The sequence below is a fragment of the Cololabis saira genome, chromosome 6 (genome assembly GCF_033807715.1).
Source record: "Cololabis saira isolate AMF1-May2022 chromosome 6, fColSai1.1, whole genome shotgun sequence".
Lineage (NCBI taxonomy): Eukaryota > Metazoa > Chordata > Actinopteri > Beloniformes > Belonidae > Cololabis > Cololabis saira.
The window spans coordinates 45,807,414-45,829,211 of NC_084592.1; the positions used below are offsets into that span (position 1 = coordinate 45,807,414).

Consider the following 21,798-nt stretch of genomic DNA (forward strand, 5'->3'; position numbering starts at 1 on the left):
GATCATGTAATCCGTCAGAACGTCACAGAGACGGATGTTCACCAGGTTGAGTGTCAGGAACTCCCAGCGTGGCGGCAGCCGCCTCGGTGTCGTCGTGCATGCGCCTCTGCTGCGGCTGCAACTGATGCATGATTAACACGGACCCGGGAGACGGCTGATTCCCGGCTCCGTTGGTGGGAGGTTTCTCTGTGGTGTGTTTGGTTCTGACCCGTCTCTGAGTGTTGGTGCCCCCTGACTCCTCTAACGCTGTTTTCCCTCTGCAGCAATGGCGAGGGCCGGAAGAGGACGCTGTCCGGCTGCAGCAGCGACTCCGTAGGCGGCCCGCCGCCCCGCAGGGTCTCCTGGAGGCAGAAGATCTTCCTCCGGGTGGCGTCGCCCATGAACAAGCCCTCGGCCTCCATGCACGCAGGTCTGGGAACAAACCGCACCTGCTGCACGAACGACTATTAATGAACACTACATTAAACAGTATATACATTGGAATGAAAATAAAAGTAGTGCAGTACGAGAAAGAAAGAAAAACAATGCAAAAAAAGCAGGTACACTGCAAAAACTCAAAATCTTACCAGGAATATTAGTCTTATTTCTAGTTAAAATGTCTCATTTTTAGTCCAAAAATCTCATTACACTTAAAACGAGTCATTAGCAGAAAAATAACTTGTTATTTGACCATTTTCACCTTTTTCAAGTACATTATTTTTACTTGAAATAAGTAGAAAAATCTGCCAGTGGGACAAGATTTATCTTCTCATTACAAGCAAAAAAATCTTGTTCCACTGGCAGATTTTTGTACTTATTTTAAGTGAAAATCTACTTGAAACAGGTGAAAATAGTTGTTTTTTCCAGTGATGAGTCTTGTTTTAAGTGTAATGAGATTTTTTTACTAAAATGAGACATTTTAACTAGAAATAAGACAAATGTTGTTAAGATTTTGAGTTTTTGCAGTGTAATTGCATAAATTGTCTATATTTCATTACTTTATATACTGTCTTGGGGTTACATTTGCATAAATGCTAAAAACCAAATTCTCAAAAATGGTAAAAACTAAAACTGATTTCCTCCGTCTCCATTTCCTCCCTGGATTCTGTTTCAGTTCTATCAGCATTCTGGGAGCTGATTGGTCCTTACAGCATCATTAGCTGCAATACTTGCTGTTGAATCTCAATATAATACTAGTATTAATATGTTGCAGAACTGCAGTCATATAATTCATGCAACAGCTAAAAAAACTGTTTTAATAACACTAACCCAAATCAATATCGGAATCGAATCAAATCTTGATAATCGATTCTGAATCTTAAGAATCGCAATCGAATCGATTCTTGACATTCGAATCGATCCCCAGCCCTAGTAAAAACTGTATGTTTTACCAAGTTAAATCTTTAACTTACTTAAATCTGCCAGTGGGACAAGATTTATCTTCTCATTACAAGCAAAAAACTGGCAGATTTTTCTACTTATTTCAAGTGAAAATCTACTTGAAACAGGTGAAAATTGTTGTTTTTTCCAGTGATGAGTCTTGTTTTAAGTGTAATGAGATTTTTTTTTACTAAAATGAGACATTTTAACTAGAAATAAGACAAATATTCTTGTTAAGATTTTGAGTTTTTGCAGTGTAGGATGTTTGTGAGGTAGACAGATATTGCATATGTTGTTCTTGTCCATTACTACTGTGAGCAGGCCTGGTTGTGGACATTGATAGATTGATCGATTGATTGGTTGATTGATTGATTGATTGATTGATTGATTGATTGATTGATTGATCTTTTAGACTCCTCTGATGCCACGGAGCTCCTTCCGTTGTCTCCCGGCTCTCCGGGCTCCGGCCTGGACCCCCTGAGGAGCCTGCTGTCCCCGTCGCGGGACCAGCCGTCGGGGCGGCGCGTGAGGACGGGATCGGACTACCGGAGTCTCTGGAGGACGGCCGTCCACCAGCAGATCCTGCTGCTGCGCATGGAGAAGGAGAACCAGCGGCTGGAGGGTGAGTCCGGGGCAGTACCTGGTCCTGGTAGTACTTAGATGTTTCACTCACGTCCCAGAGAGGCCAACGTAAACCCAACAGGGGTCACCAGCATGGACGGGCAGCACATAGTGGCTCTGAAAACTGCCATTTGTGTTTATTCTGAGCGATCACGTGTTTTCTTTGTGATGAGTCAGCGGACATCAGTAACACTCGGTTTAGGATGCTTCCATCATTTACAGTAATCCCTGGTTTTTCGCGGGGGTTACGTTCCAAAAAGATCCCGTGATAGGTGAAATCCGCGAAATAGCAACCTTTTTTAGGTAGCTAGGTTTAGGGCATCCTATGATGCAGTTGTGACTGAATATCACCGTCTCCTCAGAAGTTGCTGTACATCCGACCCGAGTGTGTAATACGGTAATCCCTCACTTTAACGCGGTTCACCGTTCACGTCTCGCTGCTTCACGGATTTTCATTGTGCATTGTGTTCTGCATTCTGATTGGCTAAACATTCTCCCTGCTTCTTCACTTCCTGTGTCAATAACGTTACGGTTTAATATGTATATGTACGTAAAACAGCTTGCCAAATTTACGGTAAGTTTGCAAATTTTCTCCAAAACCCATAATGTCGACAAAATGTTCTGCACCGATTCTCCCGTTCAGATCCAATTAATCGGGTCGCAGTGGTGCTGATCTCTGCAATTTGAAGCCTTTTATAATAACTGTAAAAAAACTAAAGATTGCTACTTTAGAACGAGGGATTACTGTATTCCTGAGTCTGGATCAGATCACGGGCCCAGAAGGGTTGAGATCAGGATTATTGGAGGAAACGGGGGGACGTAAGTTTTCTCTGACCTGAACACGTGTCTCCTCCTGTGTTTGCTGCCGTGACATCACCTGACGTGCATGACTGTGATCTGTAGAAGGTAAGAGCAGGGAGAGGTGTGGGGTCGGTGGAGGTTCCTGCATGATCCCCCCCATGGTGTTGGTGTTTCTTCCTCCCCCCGGTTCCTGACCGCGGTGATGAGGCCTCACCTCCGGCTCACTGAGGACGGGTGTCTGGTGTCGTCGTGGGTGTTTGGTGTCGTTGTGGGTGTCGTGTCTTTGTCTCTGTGGTCGTTTCCGTGGAAACCGTGTGTGCAGATTAACGTTTCAAGGTTGCTTTCAGATCTGGTGTCAGACCTGTCAAGTCTCCCGTGTTGGCCAGGAAACTAATAAAATAAATAAATAAAATACTCAACACTCAACAAGATAAATAAAAATGTGTGCTAGGTTAAAACACAAGATTAAGAATTTACATTAAATAAAACAACAAGTGTGAAAAGTAGCTGCTGCAAGATCCTTTATACAGCTTTTAAAATGTCCAACAGTGATGAGATCCTTCAGATTTCTGTCCAAAAATGCAAATGAATCATGTAAATCTCTAAAAATGGGAAACTGAAGTTACTTTCCTAAAGAGGAGCAGGACGAGGCATTTATGAGTTCTGAAAGATGAGTAACTGCAATTTTAATGTCTCTCACAGGGGAAGGACCGATGTCTCTCTGCAGCAGTAAAAATGACAAATTAAAAGAAAATGTTTCACTTTAAGACAATCGATGTGTATATAAACTGAAAATATTTAAAATAAATACATGGGCTTTAATTACCTTGTGTTTTCATGTAGGCTTTATTATAGGAATTACATACATAGGAAGTACACAGCATTTCAGTATCAACAAATGTATAAATAGCAGATTCTGAGCACATAATTGTAGTTTGTGATTGACAGGTAATTATTTTTATTATTATTATTTTTTTTTTATTATTTCGTTTATTTCGGCATGTTTATATAGACACATTTCATCTCCAGAACATTATACATTGCATACTCAGCACATGACGAAAAGGGTACGGGAGAAGCTGACGCTTATCAAAGTCCCGCCCCGTTCTATGTAAGATTCATTTTAGATTTCTTGTAAATTTTTCTTAAAATGTCAGATACTGGACCTCAGTTGGGCTGGTGGGACAGTGGTTGGTGGAAAATTTAAATCCAAAACTTGACAATAATATGTCGATAATATGAATAAAGTTGGTAAATAAAATAACATTTCATGTGTAGTCTCTAAGAAACGTGAGAGTGGATTTTACACTCAGATCAGAATCAGAATCAGGTTTATTTGGCCAAGTCAGGTCAAACAAGACAGGGAATTTGACTCTGTTATTTTCGCTTACTGTAAAGTAAATAGACAAATGACAGCTCTTATCAACATGTATTGTATACAATTTAAAAGTGACCTCGGTTGGGTTGGTGGGACAGCAGCGGATAATTTCCCGTATTTTTAAAATCCAAAACTTGACGGGTCTGTCTGGTGTATCGTGATCAGCGGCCGAGAGGCTGCACCTTCCTCTGCTGCAGCTTTGGGAGGACTTTGCTCGGTTAAAACGATGCTTAGCGCACTCTGCTTCCTGTTTCTACTCTGCTGTCTACGGAAGAGTATCAGGGAGAAAAAATATTTGAGAGGGGAAGATTTTTTTTAATTGTGCACTTTAAAAAAAGTCGAAATGTCGAGAAAAAAGTCGAAATGTCGAGATTAATGTTGAAATACAATTTCAAGAATAAAGTCGAAATTTCGACTTTTTTCTCAACATTTCGACTTTTTTCTCAAAATTGTACTTCAACATTAATCTCAACATTTTGACTTTTTTCCAAACATTTCGACTTTTTCTCGAAGTGCATAATGAAAAAAAAATCTTCCTTCCTTATTTTTCTTCTGCCTGGCCCTAATACTCTTCCGTAGCTGCCTGTTTCTACTCTGCTGCCTACGGAAGAGTATCAGGGCTATGCAGGAGAAAAAATATTTGAGAGGAGAATATTTTTTTTTTATTGTGCATTTCGAGAAAAAAGTCAAAATGTCAAGATTAATGTTGAAATACAATTTCAAGAATAAATCCGAAATTTCGTGAATAAAGTCGAAATTTCGCCTTTTCTCTCAACATTTCAACTTTGTTCTCGACATTTTGACTTTTTTCTCGACATTTTGACTTTTTTCTCGACATTTCGACTTTTTTCTCGAAATTGTACTTCAACATTAATCTTGACATTATGAAATAATGAAAAAAAAAAATCTTCCTCCTCTAAAATATTATTTTTTATTTTTCTCCTGCCTGGCCCTGATACTCTTCCGTAGCTGTCGGTTTCTACTCTGCTCCTGTTTCTGCTCCTGTTTCTACTCTGCCCGTCCTAACCCTCCCTTCCTCCGTGTCCCAGCGAGCCGAGACGAGCTGCACATCCGGCAGATGAAGCTGAGCTACCAGGAGGTGAGTTCCTGCTCCAGTGAGGCCCAGGCGCTGTGGGAAAAGAAGCTGACGGCGCCGGGCAGAACCACCAACCCCCAGGACCAGGGAGAGATCTGCCGCGCAGTCTGCCAGGGTAAGAGAGGGGACCTGGAAACGGGAGTTTAAAAAAAGAAATTTCATTTATTTATTTAGAATAGGGACAGCGCATATTAAGTAAGGGTCCGCGAAGTCCATATATTTATGTTAATGCACATATCGCCACAGTATTGAATGGTGAGTTACCCGTATCGTCACCCCTACTCTGGTCTTGTGTGCAGGAGTTCCTAAGAGCCGGCGAGGCGAGGTGTGGCTGCTTCTCTCCCACCAGCGCCGGCTGCAGCACCGGCTCCCCCAGCGCCATCTCCCCCCTGACACGCCTTACCAGGACCTGCTGAAGCAGCTGACGGCGCAGCAGCACTCTATCCTGGTGGACCTGGGTGAGTAACGGCGCAGCAGCACGTCATCCTGGTGGACCTGGGTGAGCCGAGGCCCGGACACGAGTCACACGTCAAAGCTTTTTCAATTTAATTTTCAATTTTATTTATATAGCGTCTATTACAACAGAAGTTGTCACCAGCAGGGGGCCGGTACACTACCACTAACAGAACTGGTACCAGCAGGGGGCCGGTACACTACTACTAACAGAACTGGTACCAGCAGGGGGCCGGTACACTACCACTAACAGAACTGTCACCAGCAGGGGCCGGTACACTACCACTAACAGTACTGGTACCAGCAGGGGGCCGGTACACTACCACTAACAGAACTGGTACCAGCAGGGGGCCGGTACACTACCACTAACAGGACTGGTACCAGCAGGGGGCCGGTACACTACCACTAACAGAACTGGTACCAGCAGGGGGCCGGTACACTACCACTAACAGAACTGTCACCAGCAGGGGGCCGGTACACTACCACTAACAGAACTGGTACCAGCAGGGGGCCGGTACACTACCACTAACAGAACTGGTACCAGCAGGAGGCCGTGTTTTGGGAGAAAATCGATTAAGGCTCGAAAGTGGTCGGCTGCACCAAAATGAATCACACACACACACTCGCTTTTGCTATAATGATATATGAACCTTTATTACCACAAGAAAAGCAAGCATTGCATAGAAAACACACACAATTACTCTTTTTGCTAGGATAAGGTGTCAAGTTATTCCCCACAAATGGCAGAGCAATATTACTGACAATTACACGGGGCTAAGGCCTTATACTCTTACCTCGACACAGGAGACTGGAGAGCCGAACAGTCCTAGCAGAGTAGCCAAAAAAACCCCGCTGGGCGTCGTGCACTAGACCCGCAGCTGACTCTGACTTGAACTTCCGGCTGTCCCGTCTTTATAACTTTCCTAAGTCTTGGCCTCCCACCACGTAGCTCGCGTCCCACGGGAACTGAGTCTCGTGTGAACAAGCCACATCGGGGGTGCCTCTCTCACAGACCTTTATTAATAAATAGCAGGGGCAGAGCTGATATGAGACTGTGTTTTGGGAATTCAGGGCATTTCCAGGACACAAAATATATTTTTCTCCCTTCATTCCACCTCTGGCCTAAAAATGTCCTAATTCCAAAACAAGCATAATACATGAGCATAATTAATATGAAAAGTTGAATTCAGGGCATTCCAGGACACAAAACATATTTTACCTTTCAGGCCGGTACACTACCACTAACAGAACTGGTACCAGCAGGGGGCCGGTACACTACCACTAACAGAAATGGTACCAGCAGGAGGCCGGTACACTACCACTAACAAAAGAGAAGCAGAGAAATGTAGAAACTTACACAATAAACTCATTGGTACTTTATTTGCTTTAATCTACTCAATAATTGTGGTCTTTGTTTGGAGCCTGAACTTTTTTGGGGCTATTTAGTGGTATTGAGAAGCTTCATTTGCTTATGACTTGAAATTTATTACACATTTAATAATTTATGGTTGTATCATAGAGAATGTATGATTTGGGCTTGTTGTGCCACAAGGAGATGCTGATTCAGTCATCAAGAGAGTTATTAATAATTGTCCTTCAACAATTATTAATAATTAATAAGGTAGATTATTTATCAAATTGAATTATCAAAATGACTTAATCGAGAGGGGGCACCACCTGGTCGTTACCAGGAAAATGATGATGATGATAAATTTAGGCAAGGCAAGTTTATCTGTACAGCACAATTCAACACAAGGTAATTCAAAGTGCTTTACATCAACATTAAAAGCTGAAAGACATAATTAAACAGTAAATAACAAATAAAATGAAATAAAATGATAAGAAAAGAGGTAAAATAATAAAAAGCACAAGTTGCTAAAAAGTAATTTAGCGACAAATGGCTCGAAAATTCCAGTTTTTCTGGACATTGGGTTTAAAGTGTGCCACTGTCTTTTTGGTCTTAAATTTTGTTTGAAAATGGTATTAAAAAGTCTTAAATGTAGCTTGGTCAGACCTGTAGACGCCCCGATTCCTCTCTCTTCAGTTTCCTGTCCTTCCCTCCCCAGGCCGGACCTTCCCCACCCACCAGTATTTCTCGGTGCAGCTCGGCGCCGGCCAGCTCTCCCTCTACAACCTGCTGAAGGCCTACTCTCTGATGGACACGGAGGTGCGTCCCGCAGTCCCGCTGTCCCCCCGTCCCCCCGTGCACTTGGAGAAAAAAGTCGAAATAGTGAGAAAAAAGTCGAAATGTCGAGAATACAGTTGAAATACATTTCGACTTTTTTCTCAAAATTGTACTTCAACATTATTCTCGACATTTCAACTTTTTTCTCGACATTTCGACTTTTTTCTCGAAGTGAATAATGGAAAAAAAATCGTATTATTTTTATTTTTCTCCTGCCTGGCCCTGATACTCTTCCGTAGTAATGTGATATATTGTAATGTTGTATGTTTTCTTGGGACCCCCTTGAAAATGAGATGGCACATCTCAAGGGGCGATCCTTTAATAAATTCTGATTCTAATTCTCCGCAGGTGGGCTACTGCCAGGGCATCAGCTTCGTGGCGGGAGTGCTGCTGCTGCACATGAGCGAGGACCAGGCCTTCGACATGCTGAAGTTCCTGATGTACGACCTCGGCCTCCGGCGGCAGTACCGGCCCGACATGGTCTCTCTGCAGGTCAGCCGCCTCAGAATATCCCCATACTGTCCCGGAACCCGGGCCAGTTTTACCAGGCTGAAACCACTTTGGTGACGTTACTGGTTCAAGTCTGTTTTCCCAAAAGAGTTAAAAATATGTGGGTTTTTCAAATCTTTTTATATTTTATGCCACCACAAACATCAAGGTCACCTTTATAGTGCACACAACAACGAATAAAAGAGCAAAAAAAACCCGTAGCAACACGTAGCAGCAGATAGCAGCAGGTAGCAGCACGTAGCAGCTGACCACACCAGAGTTCTCGTGGATCATCGTCACCAACATCATTTAGGCCACGTTTCCACATACCCGAGTATTTACAAAAACGGAAATTTCCCCCTCTACATTTTGAAAAATCCCATCATTTCCAGGAACCTGCATAAATATCTGTTAAGGTGCTATGAGCAGCCAAACCTACAGGGGGCAGTGTAACGAGAAGATAAAGTCATGCTAGCCAATCAGAATCCTGGAAAAAAACATCAACAAATGACACGAGTAACTTCCAGTTACTTCCAAGATGAACCAGAGTCTTTGGTTTGGAGTGACAGAGAAGTGGAGTTACTTTTAAGTGTGACTTTAGAATATAAAACAGGTAAAATACTAGAAAATATTGACGGTTACAAACTAATTGTAACCACAGGTGTCACTCATGACGCTGGTGACGTTTCTGTCTCATAATGTGACGTTCAGAAGAATAAATGTCCGTTTCTCTCCGTTTACAAGCAAACGTGAAGACAGAGTTTTTAAAAATCTCCACTTTGGCTGGAGGAATGATGATCGTTCAGGAATGATGGTTTTTGGTGACTTTGAGCTTCGTTTTCGTGTAAACGAACGGCCAAAACGTTTGAAAGCACCACCGTTTTTGTTACGTGGAAACGGGGCCTTAAAGATGCACAAGCTCTTGTTGGATGTGGGATCTTTAGGGTTCAGGTCTTCAGATCTTCAGGGTTCAGATCGTTCTAAACTGTAAAGAGACATAAATCTGTGGTGGAAACGACTTCAGGTGCTCATAAATACTTCTGAAAACCTCTGCCGACCAGGAACCCGTAGTCACTGTTCAACCGGCAGCTTCGTTGCTGGGAAACATTAAAGCTCCCGGATCAGCTGACCTGCAGCTCTGCAGCGGCCCGGCCCGCTCTGGGAGTTAATGACGCTCAGGCGGCTTTTTCATGCCTGACATCCCTGACAACACAGATCAAACATTAACTTTGAGAACCGGCGTAGGTGAAGTCTGTGTGTGTCCCGTCTCCCTCTGCAGCGTTTCCTGTCCCACCGTCGTCAATAAAGTCCTCATAAAGTCAGGATCTTCCCACAGACCCGTCAATAGCTGTTGGTCTGTTGACACACCGAGCTGCCGTCCAGGTCCAGACGTCAAGTCTTAGTTTCAGCCTCTGATGTTTCGTCTTCATAAACTTCATGAAATTCTGCAGCTTCTTTTTTTTTTCTTTTAATTTAAAAAAAAATTGTATTAGTTTGCACACAATAAAAGTAAAACTTACAATCAGTAAAACAAATGTGACAGGAGAGGTCAAAAAGCCAACAGGCTTATGCAACGAAGCCTCCCCTCAATTTAGGAAGTAAAACAGTAATTACAAAAAACAAAAACAAAAAAACCCAACAAGACGAAAACTATAAACCAAAAACAAAGAAGGTTAGACTACATAGTTACAGATCATCAACACACAAAAAATAATCAACCACAAAAAAAAATCAACTAAGAAAACTTGATTGAGATGATACATTTCTTTTAAAAATCTCTAGAGAAACAGCTTTTGATTATGTGAGATTTGGAGTTCCATATCTGTTACCACGATATCTGAGGGAAAACTGGTCGTGTTTAGTTTTATAAAAAGGAAGATGAAGATGATTAACCTGTCTAGTATTATATGAATGTATTTGAGGATTATATTTGAAAAAAAATACTAAACGATAGTGGTAAAGAAAAAGGCAAAAACATATGTTTGTATAAAAACACACATATCTGATGAATATTTATGTCATATACTGAAATAATTTTGAGTTTTCTGAACAAAGGAGTAGAGGGTTCCGTAGAGTTAGAACAAGTTGCCAGTCTTACAAATCGTTTTTGCATTAAATAAAGTTGATGAAGACTGGAAGGGAATGTATTTGCCCAAACAATATTACCATAAATCAAATAAGGATAAATCATAGAATAATATAGAGTTAATAAGCAAGAAATATTAACGAGATTACGCAGTTTGCTGATTATGCCCAATGACTTCACAGTTTTATTATGAATGCAATTTATGTTTTTCCAATTCAATTTCTCATCAACCAAAATACCTAAAAAACGAGTATGTGAGACTTGGGAAATTTAATTTCCATCTACTGCTACTCTAATATAATCTTTAAGATATTTCCTACCCCTACCTGCAAATATTATAAAATTAGACTTTTTGATATTTAATGCAAGCTTGTTGAGTTGGAACCATTTTGAGATTCTCATCATTTCTTCATATGTATTATTAATTAGAGTATGTAAATCAGTATGTGATAAAATCATATTGGTATCATCAGCAAATAAAATTGGAAAAGAACATTTACAATCTGATGAAAAATCATTGATGTATATAAGAAATAATAAGGTAGGTTACAGGTAGAAGCCTAAAGTTTCTCTGTGCCTGCACGTTTGAACTGGAATCAGCTGTTCATGCAGATGAAACTCCACCTCCACTCGGTAGTTTAGTTTCCTGCAGCGAGCGCGAGCGTCTCCACCTCTCCACCTCTCCACCTCTCCGTCAGACCTGCCGAGGTTCAGCCCGTCGTCAGCTGACTGTCTGCAGGCGTGGTGAATGTTTAATCCGTCAGGTGAATGTTTAATCCGTCAGGTAAGCGCTCAGCCGCTGCAGCTCGGGTTTCTCTCTGCGCTGCAGGAGGAAGTGCAGGTATTCCTCCTCTCCTCTGCAACCGCCAGGAAGCCGTAACAGAGATAACGTCTCATTTTAGCTGAGTTAACTTCTGCTTCTGTTTTCTGAGCTTGTCGTTAGCGCGGTGCGTGTCTGAGCAGGTCCTGGACCAGCCAGACCTGCTCGGGACCGGAGATCCCTCTCAAATGGAACTGCATGTTTTAACTGGAATCAGCTGGATCTAGTTTGTTGTAGTTTCCAAGAACCAGAACCAAGCAAGGTGAGGCAGCGTTCAGTTATTCTGCTCCTCACCGGTGGAACAAACTTCCTGCAGACCTGAGGTTCTGCTCCAACTGTAGATCCTTTAAATCAGGATAAAAACATTACAGGTTAATTATATACTCACCTGCTGGATCTACTGCCCTTACTGCCTAACTGCTGCTTTTTATTATTTTACCTCTTTTCTTATAATTTTATTTAATTTTATTTGTTATTTAAGCGTACTCTTGAATTGAATACTTTTTGAAAACCGTGCAAAGTTATGGATAATCCCTGAATGCAGGCATTGTGACGTAGAATTGTCAAATTGGTTTAATTCACCGCACGAATCGGCACAGATTACTTTTGTAATACTGTATTTGACCCGGTCTTTGTACGTTTTGACCGTATAGAAACGAAATTTTCGTCAGTTGTGTGAAATAAGACCTGGAAACAGGCATTGTGGCATAGAGTAGAATACTTTCTGAAAACCGCGAATGAGGTGCGTACCTGCTGGACTCTACTGCCCTTAGTTTTCAGCAACTTGTGCTTTTTATTATTTTACCTTCTTTTCTCATAATTTTATCTCATTTTATTTGTTCCCGTTCGTCTCCCTGCAGGTGCAGATGTACCAGCTGTCCCGGCTGCTGCACGACTACCACCGGCCGCTGTACGGCCACCTGGAGGAGCACGAGATCTGCCCCAGCCTCTACGCCGCGCCCTGGTTCCTCACGCTGTTCGCCTCGCAGTTCCCGCTGGGCTTCGTGGCCCGGATCTTCGGTAAGTGGCCCGTCTGGGACCCGTCTGGGACTCGGGTGGGACCCGGGTGGGACTCCCGAGCCTCCATGGGGTCCTCTATTTACTGCCAATAATACTGATCATTCACACACCCACTATAAACTCATTTCATGTTCTTCCCTGTCATTACAAATACACTCGTAAAACTAGATTGTAAGAACTTTTTGTTGTAGTTAGATTGTAATCCACAGGGATTAAGACCATGGAAGCTACGGAAAGGTATTAGGGCCAGGCAGGAGAAAAATAAAAATAGTATTTTAGAGGAGGAAGATTTTTTTTTCATTATGCACTTCAAGAAAAAAGTTGAAATGTCGAGAAAAAAGTCAAAATTTTGTGAATAAAGTTAAAATGAGAAAAAAGGCGAAATTTCGACTTTATTCACGAAATTTCGACTTTATTCTTGAAGTTGTATTTCAACATTAATCTCAACATTTCGACTTTTTTCTCGAAGTGCACAATAAAAAAAAATCGATAACCCTTTCTTTTACAGTACAGTAATAACCAGGTAATACCATGGTAATTACACTGTAATTACAAGGTAATTACATGGTAACTACGGGGTAATTTACCCAGTAAGTACTAGGTAATTATTATATATTTTCTTGTACCATGTAATTATGTGTATTTACCATGTAATAACATGGTAAATACCTGGTTGTTTAAACTAAACATTACTAGGTAATTACAAAGACATTAGATGGGAACTATGAGGGAAATTACAGGTATTTACTAGGTTAATATTGGTAACTACCAGTCAATTTACCATGTAATTACTCTGAAATTACATGAATTATTTCTAAGTACCAGGTAATTACTAAGTATTTTTCTGCAAACTACCAGGAAATTATAACCTATATTTGAGGTAGTTACCAGCTAATTACACTTCAATGACCATGTAGTTACCTTGTATTTACTATACATTTCATGGATAACTACCGGGTATTTACCCATTCATTATTGATTTATGTATTATCAATGGATTGGTGCAGGAACCCCCGAGGGGTAAATGACTCTATTGACCTTGTAATTAACCTGATAGTTACCATGTTTTACCTGGTAATCCAGGTACTTACCTTGTAGTTACTTGCCCAGTAATTCTATTTCCCAAGTATTTACCCAATAAGTACAGAAATGTTTACCTGGCTTTTACTCAGTAATTAAAGTGAAACTGGACTGTAAAAGAAAGAGTGTGTTGTTTCCATAATATTACCTGGTACTTCCTCATTAAGTACAGAAATAATTACCTGATATTTACCCATTAAGAATAAAGATTTGAACAATTGGCAAAACGTCTGATAATTACCTCCAAAAAATCCTCCCCTCTCAAATATCTTTTCTCCTGCCTGGCCCTGATACAGATTAACAAACTTGCAGAAAAATCTTTCAATGAATATTGATCAAAGTCAGCAGCTGCCCCTACTGGCCACACAGAGAAGCAACAGGTCAAAGGTCAAAGGTCACAGTTGCAGCAGAGTTGTTTCATCATCCTACTGTCAGCCTGGCAGGTTTTTACCATCTAGGGTTTTTAATCTGAAATGGAGCAAATTCAGCTACAAGAGCGGCCTGGGGTTGATTTACACTTAATATTTAGTGATATAGTACTAAGTGTGACACTGAGTGTCATCTACAGTGTAGGCCTACTAAAAGAAACAAAATAATCAAATAGATCATTTATAAACCATTCACTGTAAACACTTTATCTACTTTATTTTTGGTTTAAAATAAACTGCAACAGCAATGTGCAACAACAATTTGAAGTGGAACAACAAAGTAGCCTACTAAAAAAACTAGAACTATAATTAAAATCACTCAACTTAGATAAACAGAACCTCGTCAATATGTAAATAAAAATGCATATATATATATATATATATATATATATGTGTATGTATATATAGATATATATATTAATAAAATAAATATATATGATATATTAAAAAATATATCGTATATCTGAAATGCATATATATATATATATACATATATATATATATATATATATATATATATATATATATATATGCCTTAGGTTCTTACCAACATGGTATTAACCATTCTCTCTCAGGCTGGTACGGAGGTGCTGATGCTTTTATCTCATGTCGTTTAGATTATTGTAACGCCCTGCTCTCTGGTCTTCCCAAAAAGAACATGTATAGCCTACAATTATTACAGAATTCAGTCGCACGCGTGCTGACGAGGACCAGAGGGCGGGAGCACATTACACCTGTTTTAAAATCGCTGCATTGGCTCCCTGTGCGCTTCAGGGTTGATTTTAAGGTTCTTTTACTAGTTTTTAAGTGTCTTAATGGTCTTGGGCCTTCTTATTTGTCTGCACTACTTTTACCCTATCGACCCTCGCGGACCCTGAGGTCCTCCGGTGCCGGCCTTTTAACCATACCAAAAGTTAGAACCAGGACACACGGGGAGGCGGCATTCAGTTTTTATGGTCCCCGATTGTGGAACAGCCTCCCGGAGAACCTCAGGGCCGCAGAGACTGTTGATGTTTTTAAAAAGAGGCTCAAGACCCATCTCTTTAATCAGGCTTTTAACTGACTCATTTAACTCTTTTACATTTTTTATGCTCACCCTTATTTTTATTGGATCTTACTGCCCTGTTTTATATTTAGTTTATCCTTTTTTTTTAATCATAATTTATTTTCATTGTTTTATCTTAATGTTTTATCTAAATATTTTAGTCGATATTTATGGTCTATTTTATACATTTTACTGTCTTATTCTTTAGTTTTTAATGTCTTGCTTTTTAGACATACTTTTAGGATTTTACGTTATGTTATACTCTTTTAAACTCCTTTAGTGTATCTTATCCTGCTTTCTTGTAGCTTTTATCTCCAGTGTTTCCTCATGGGGAGCCTCCATGCTGGGAGTGACTCCGGCCTGCAGGGGGTCGTCCTGGGGGTGGTTCTGGCCTGGATGGTTGTGGAGCTCTGCACCACGGCTTCACCGCTGTGGTGTGGACTCCTCTTTCCGTCCGGGCCGGGATGGTCTCTCTGGGCCCCCCCCCTTGTAGCTGCGGGCTATGGGACCTCCTGACGTGGACGGCTCCCTGTTACCGTTTCCTCACCTGGATCCTCTGTGCCTAGCCATGTCTACACCATGTGTCTGCTTGTGTCTGTCTGTGTGTGTGTGGGGAGGGGGGGGGGGGCATTAATACATTTTATGTTTATGTTTTATGGAAAGCACTTTGTGTTACATTTTTTGTATGAAAGGTGCTTTACAAATAAAGTTTGATTTCATTTGATTTTGATTTGATTAATATATATGCAGACACATTTTTAAAAAAATTAAATAAAAAAAAAATTTTTAATTAAAAAAATAAAGAATACATTCAAATGTACAAAAACAGAATAGAATAAACAAATAAAATCAAACAAATACTTTTGTTACAGTTTTTGTACAATAACATACCTTTAATAATGTATGAATCATCACCCACTCATAAAAAAATATATATATTTTATTTTTTCAACTCTTGGGGGCCCCCTAGTGGCCACGGGGCCCTAAGCAGCCGTTAGTTGTTATTCCCTGACCCGGCTCTGACCTCGGCCTATCCCCAGATCTGGTGTTCGTCCAGGGCCTCCAGGCCGTGTTCAAGGTGGCCCTGTGCCTGCTCAGCAGCCACGAGGGCCACATAGTGGAGTGTGACGGCTTTGAGAGCATCGTGGACTACCTGAAGACCACGCTGCCCACGCTGTCGCAGGAGCAGATGGAGACGACCATCGCCAAGGTAACGATGGAGGAGTAACAACAGATATGATTGTTGCTGCTGATAACAGCTGCAGATGGAGCAGACCATCGCCACGGTAACCACGAGGAAGTAACAGATGCAGTTAGGTGACAGATACTCAGACACCAGTTGTGCAAGTTCTCCCACTTAAAGAGATAAGAGAGGCCTGTAGTTTTCAACACAGGTACACTTCAACAATAAGAGACACAAGGGAAAAAAAACAAAATATATATATATATATATATATATACAGGACTTAAGACAACTACAAACGCATGGAGTGCTGCTGGGTGTATAAAAAGTATACTTCAGGTGCTCTTCGGCATGGGGATCCAAAAGATTCAAAAACAATTTAGAAAAACCGAGGCACTCAAGAAGTTAGAAAAATATTAAAGGCCTTTATTAAATCATGGCTTAGAAAAAGTTAAAATACCTTGAAAAAGTTGGCATTTTAACTTTTTCTAGGCATTTTAACATTTTTTAAGCCATGATTTAATAAAGGCCTTTTATATTTTTCTAACTTCTTGAGTGCCTCGGTTTTTCTAAATTGTTTTTATATATACAGGACTGTCTCAGAAAATTAGAATATTGTGATTTTCTGTAATGCAATTACAGAAACGTCATACATTCTGGATTCATTACAAATCAACTGAAATATTGCAAGCCTTTTGTTATTTTAATATTGCTGATCTTGGTTTACAGTTTAAGAAAACTCAAATATCCTATCTCAAAAAAATAGAATATTCTGGGAATCTTAATCTTAAACTGTAAGCCATAATTTTCTGAGACAGTCCTGTACATACAGTGGGGCAAAAAAGTATTTAGTCAGACACCAGTTCTGCAAGTTCTCCCACTTAAAAAGATAAGAGAGGCCTGTAATTTTTATCATAGGTTCATCTCAACTATGAGAGACAAAATGAAAAAAAAAAAAAAAAAATATATATATATATATATATATATGTATATGTATATGTATATGTATATATATATATATATATATATATATATTTATGTATAGAAAAAAAACCTAAACACGTCACAGTTTCAGCCATATATTTTCTGTTGATTGTTTCTTACTTGTGTTGTTAACTCAGCAAAGATCTAAGATAACTAAACCTTTCAGAAAAACAGGACGGGACTTATCAGTTTAAAACATCTGTTTCTCTTTGTTGACTTTGTTGAAGAACTCAGCTAAACAGTCTAGTCATAAAACCTAAATAAATAGTCATAAAACATAAAAGTCATGAAATGGTTCTGCGCTGAGAGAGAGGAGCCACCAGGGCACAGTCTTCTAGAAAAACCCCTCATACCTTTATCATATTAACAATTCTTTAAGAATTTAAGAATTCACAAAATCCTAACAATTCTTGTTGAGAAGTCACGGGTTTGGTTCTGAGGGAAGGAATACGGCCACAGGGCGGCCGCAGGGCCTTACAACGTCTTAAAGTCCATTTAGCTTAAATAAGGCCTTTAAATGTCTTCATTTGTCTTAAATCTCAATCCAAGGGTCTTAATCTTTTTATCTTAATTTTAGAGGAAATGTATCATTTGTCATCATTAAAAAGTTTGTTCCATCGTTTTGAGGAGAATCTCCTGCGGAGGTTCTAATCTGTGTTGCCAGGTTGGGCAAGTTTCAGCCCAATTGGGCTGAAAAATATCGGACTCGGCGGGTTGATGAAATTTGGGGTGCTTAATAAATATTTAGGAGAAATTATTAACAAAAAAGTTTCCAATTATGGCAGAGAAAAGTAGAAACTTACACAATAAACTCACTGATATTTTATTTGCTTTAATCTACTCAATTGAATTGTAGTCTTTGTTTGGAGCCTGAATCTTTTCGCTATTTCGTGGTGTTGTGAAGCTTGAAATCTATTACAAATTTAATAAATTTGTAATAGAAATTTAACATAGAGAAGTTTGATCCGGGTGGGTTTTTCATTATTTTGGTGGGTTTTCCATTGCATTTGTGCTGAAACCAGCCAGATCTGGCAACCTCGACCTCAGCGCTGGATTTCTTAATGACCTTTTGGTCTTAAATTTTGTTTGAAAACGGTATTAAAAAGTCTTAAATTTACCTTGGTCAAACCTGCAAAATATAGGACTGGGCGGGTTGATAAAATTTGGCTGATTTTCCTGTTTTTTACTAAATATTTAGGAGAAATTATTAACAAAAAAGTTTCCATTATGGCAGATAAAAGTAGAAAAGTAGAAACGTACACAATAAACTCACTAATATTGTATTTGCTTTAATATACTCAATTTTATTGTAGTCTTGTTTGGAGCCTGAACTTTTTGGATATTGTGTTGTGAAGCTTTAAATTTATTACGCATTTAATAATTGACGGTTTTAACATAGAGAATGTACAGGATTGTCTCAGAAATTAGAATATTGTGATAAAGTCCTTTATTTTTCTGTAATGCAATTAAGAAAAAAAGTCATACATTCTGGATTCATTACAAATCAACTGAAATATTGCAAGCCTTTTATTATTTTAATATTGCTGATTATGGCTTACAGTTTAAGATTAAGATTCCCAGAATATTCACATTTTTTGAGATAGAATATTTGAGTTTTCTTAAGCTGTAAACCATGATCAGCAATATTAAAATAATAAAAGGCTTGCAATATTTCAGTTGATTTGTAATGAATCCAGAATGTATGACATTTTTGCATTACATAAAATAAAGGACTTTATCACAATATTTTAATTTTCTGAGACAGTCCTGTATGATTCAGGCTGGTTTTTCATTACTTCGGTGGGTTTTACATCGCGTTTGGGCTGGAACCTGTCAGATCTGGCAACCTCGACTTCAGCTCTGGATTACTTTAGTGACTTGTCTTTTTTGTCTTAAATTTTGTTTGAAAATGGATTTAAAGAATCTTAAATTTACCTTGGTCAAACCTGTAGACCAGTAATAAAGAAAGAGGCCGTTAATCAGCCTGATCCTGATCAGAACCATTGATCCTCCCCCCCTACTGTCCCCCCCGTGTCCCCCCCTCCTTCCGACCTGCAGGTCCTGGACATGGACATCTCCAAGCAGCTGCACGCCTACGAGGTGGAGTACCACGTCCTGCAGGACGAGCTGCTGGACGGGCCGCCGCCCGACGACTCGGACCGGCTGGACAAGCTGGAGAAAACCAACGGACAACTGAAGAAGCAGAACATGGACCTGCTGGAGAAGCTGCAGGTGAGGGGGGGGGGGGGCCGGAGTTCTATCGTGAGGAGGAGGGGGAACCGGAGTTCTGTCCATCCACGCTCCCCGTCCAGATCTGCTACTTTGTGCTTCTGAATCTGCACACATTCGACTTTCAAATTTTGATTGCCACGCCCATCATTTCTTGCATCCCTTCAGTCCATGCTGCTGTTAGTTAGTTAGTTAATCTTTATTTCGGCCTATTATAGGCATGAAAATCAATAAGCAAGATAATAAGCATTTACAGGTTTTTCTTTGGTCAACATGGTGATTATTTTGACCCAAAAGGTCTGAGCTTGAAGCAGAAAGCTTATCTCGCCCACCTTTTAACAGAATAGAATATGCAAAAAGAACAAATTATGTATCATGAGGCTACACAAAATAATAATAATAATAATAATAATAATAATAATAATAATAATAATAATAATAATAATAGCTCTGAGAACAGAAAGTGAAAAGATGCTAAGGAAACCGACAAAACCAATTTAGGTTGTCATTTCATCTCATGCATGTGTATCGTGTCTATACATCAAATCCTACATACTATACATGCATGTGTTCATACCGGTACACACACACACACACACACACACCTACACGCACACACACCTACACGCATACATGTGCTGTTAACGGTGACATCCTCAAAGGGAGCATTATTTGATAGGATGTTACTGGACTGTCAAATGATGCTACCCCTAAAATATTGATTTAAGATTGATAATATGGGATGTTGAGTATTTAACCCTTTAAAATACACGACCCATGACATGAATTGCATTACACTTTGTGAACATTATACGATAAAGAGAAAAAAAACAACAATTCTATGGTTTTATTTGATATTCATTCAGTCATTCTCCTTTATTTAACCAGGCAGGTCATTAAGAACATTCTTATTTACAATGACGGCCTGGCAAGAGACAAGGAAGTGGTTTAGGGAGTAAAACACAGTAAAATTGTAGCTCTACAAAGGTAGAAAACCATTAGGGAGCATTTTTTGATAGATAGACGCTATCGGTTTATGTGGCGTTAGCATTTTTCGACAAAGCAGCAGAAATCAACAGAACACCGGCACGTCACGTTTGGACCCGTTCTGAGAGATGCTCGCTGCTTAATTAAATCTTTATTTATAGTTTACAGTTTAAAACAACTGAAGACCAAAGTTCTGCACAGTTAAAAACAGCTGAATAAAATAATAAAATATATAGAATGAGATGAGTGCAAAATACAAGAATACAATGAAATAACAAATAAGTGTAAAATAATAAAAGATTTGAATATGTTTGAAATAAAATGTTGCCAAAATCCAGTAAAACTAATCAAAAGCAGGGAGAAAGTGTGTTTTTATAGCTGATTTAAAAACCTCAAGTGAAACGGCAGGTTGTTCCAGGGTCTCAGGGTTCTGTCACCTTTTTAATTAGTCGGTATTCATGAGGAACGATATCTAAACCCTTGAGAATCTGCAGTTCTGGTAGTTGAAGCTGCAGCGCCTCACGCCGCCCGCAGATGGCGCTAAAATATAAGTAGAAAAACACAAGTGAGACTGGAAACATGAAGGAGACAAAATGCAGTGATGTGAAGATGCTGATCACACAAATGAAGACGGTCAACTTTGTGTAAACGATTTGATTCTGATTCTTAAGATTCAGAATCGATTATCAAGATTTGATTTGATTCCGATATTGATTTGTGTTAGTGTTATTAAAACTGTTTTTTGAGCTGTTGCATGAATGATATGACCGTAGTTCTGCAACATATTAATACTAGTATTATATTGAGATTCAACAGCAAGTATTGCAGCTAATGATGCTGTAAGGACCAATCAGCTCCCAGAATGCTGATAGAACTGAAACAGAAACATCGTGTAGAATTACCAAACAGATCCAGGGAGGAAACAGAGACGGATGAAATCAGTTTTATTTTTTCCGATTTTCGGTCTATTTCGGTTTTTAATTTTTGAGAATTTGGTTTATTCAAATATTTGTATTGAATTTTCACTAAAACATTCAAACACGAAGCTGCACAATAACAGTGCACACAGAGCCTATGGGTGTGTAATATTGATAAGTAAATAGATAAGTTAAAAAAAATAATAATAATAAAAGAAATAAAATAAAAAAAATAAATTAAAAATTAAAAAAATTAAATAAAATGAAAGTATAGGAAAAAAAATACGTTAAAGTATAATTAAAATAAAATTAAGATAGAATCAAGTGCCAGGATTGCCTGGATCAAGACAATTTGGTTTGAAATATAGACAATTTATGCAATTATAACATACGAATTGATTTTTAGGATTTAACATGAGAACACAGACCTAATCACCGTGTTACCGGCTCCTACGGTCCTGTAATCAGATGGTGCACTGCAAAAACCCAAAGTCTTAACAAGAATATTTGTCTTATTTCTTGTTAAAATGTCTTATTTTTAGTAAAAAATAGTAAAAAAATCTCATTACACTTAAAACAAGACTCAATTCAATTTTATTTATATAGCGTCTAATACAACAAAAGTTGTCTCTAGACG

The 21,798-nt window shown here is 39.3% G+C and overlaps 1 protein-coding gene across 1 annotated transcript in view; it reads left to right on the forward strand.

Annotated features, from left to right (window-relative positions):
* The window catches only part of tbc1d4 (TBC1 domain family, member 4), a 72,039-nt gene that overhangs the window by 49,069 nt on the left and 1,172 nt on the right, over positions 1-21,798 (forward strand). Inside the window, exons 14-22 of the mRNA XM_061724210.1 lie at positions 264-409; positions 1,772-1,981; positions 5,209-5,370; positions 5,555-5,713; positions 7,775-7,875; positions 8,242-8,385; positions 12,149-12,308; positions 15,902-16,071; positions 19,087-19,260. Of these exons, the coding sequence (XP_061580194.1) occupies positions 264-409; positions 1,772-1,981; positions 5,209-5,370; positions 5,555-5,713; positions 7,775-7,875; positions 8,242-8,385; positions 12,149-12,308; positions 15,902-16,071; positions 19,087-19,260 (1,426 nt within the window). The remainder of the gene's footprint in view (positions 1-263; positions 410-1,771; positions 1,982-5,208; positions 5,371-5,554; positions 5,714-7,774; positions 7,876-8,241; positions 8,386-12,148; positions 12,309-15,901; positions 16,072-19,086; positions 19,261-21,798) is intronic.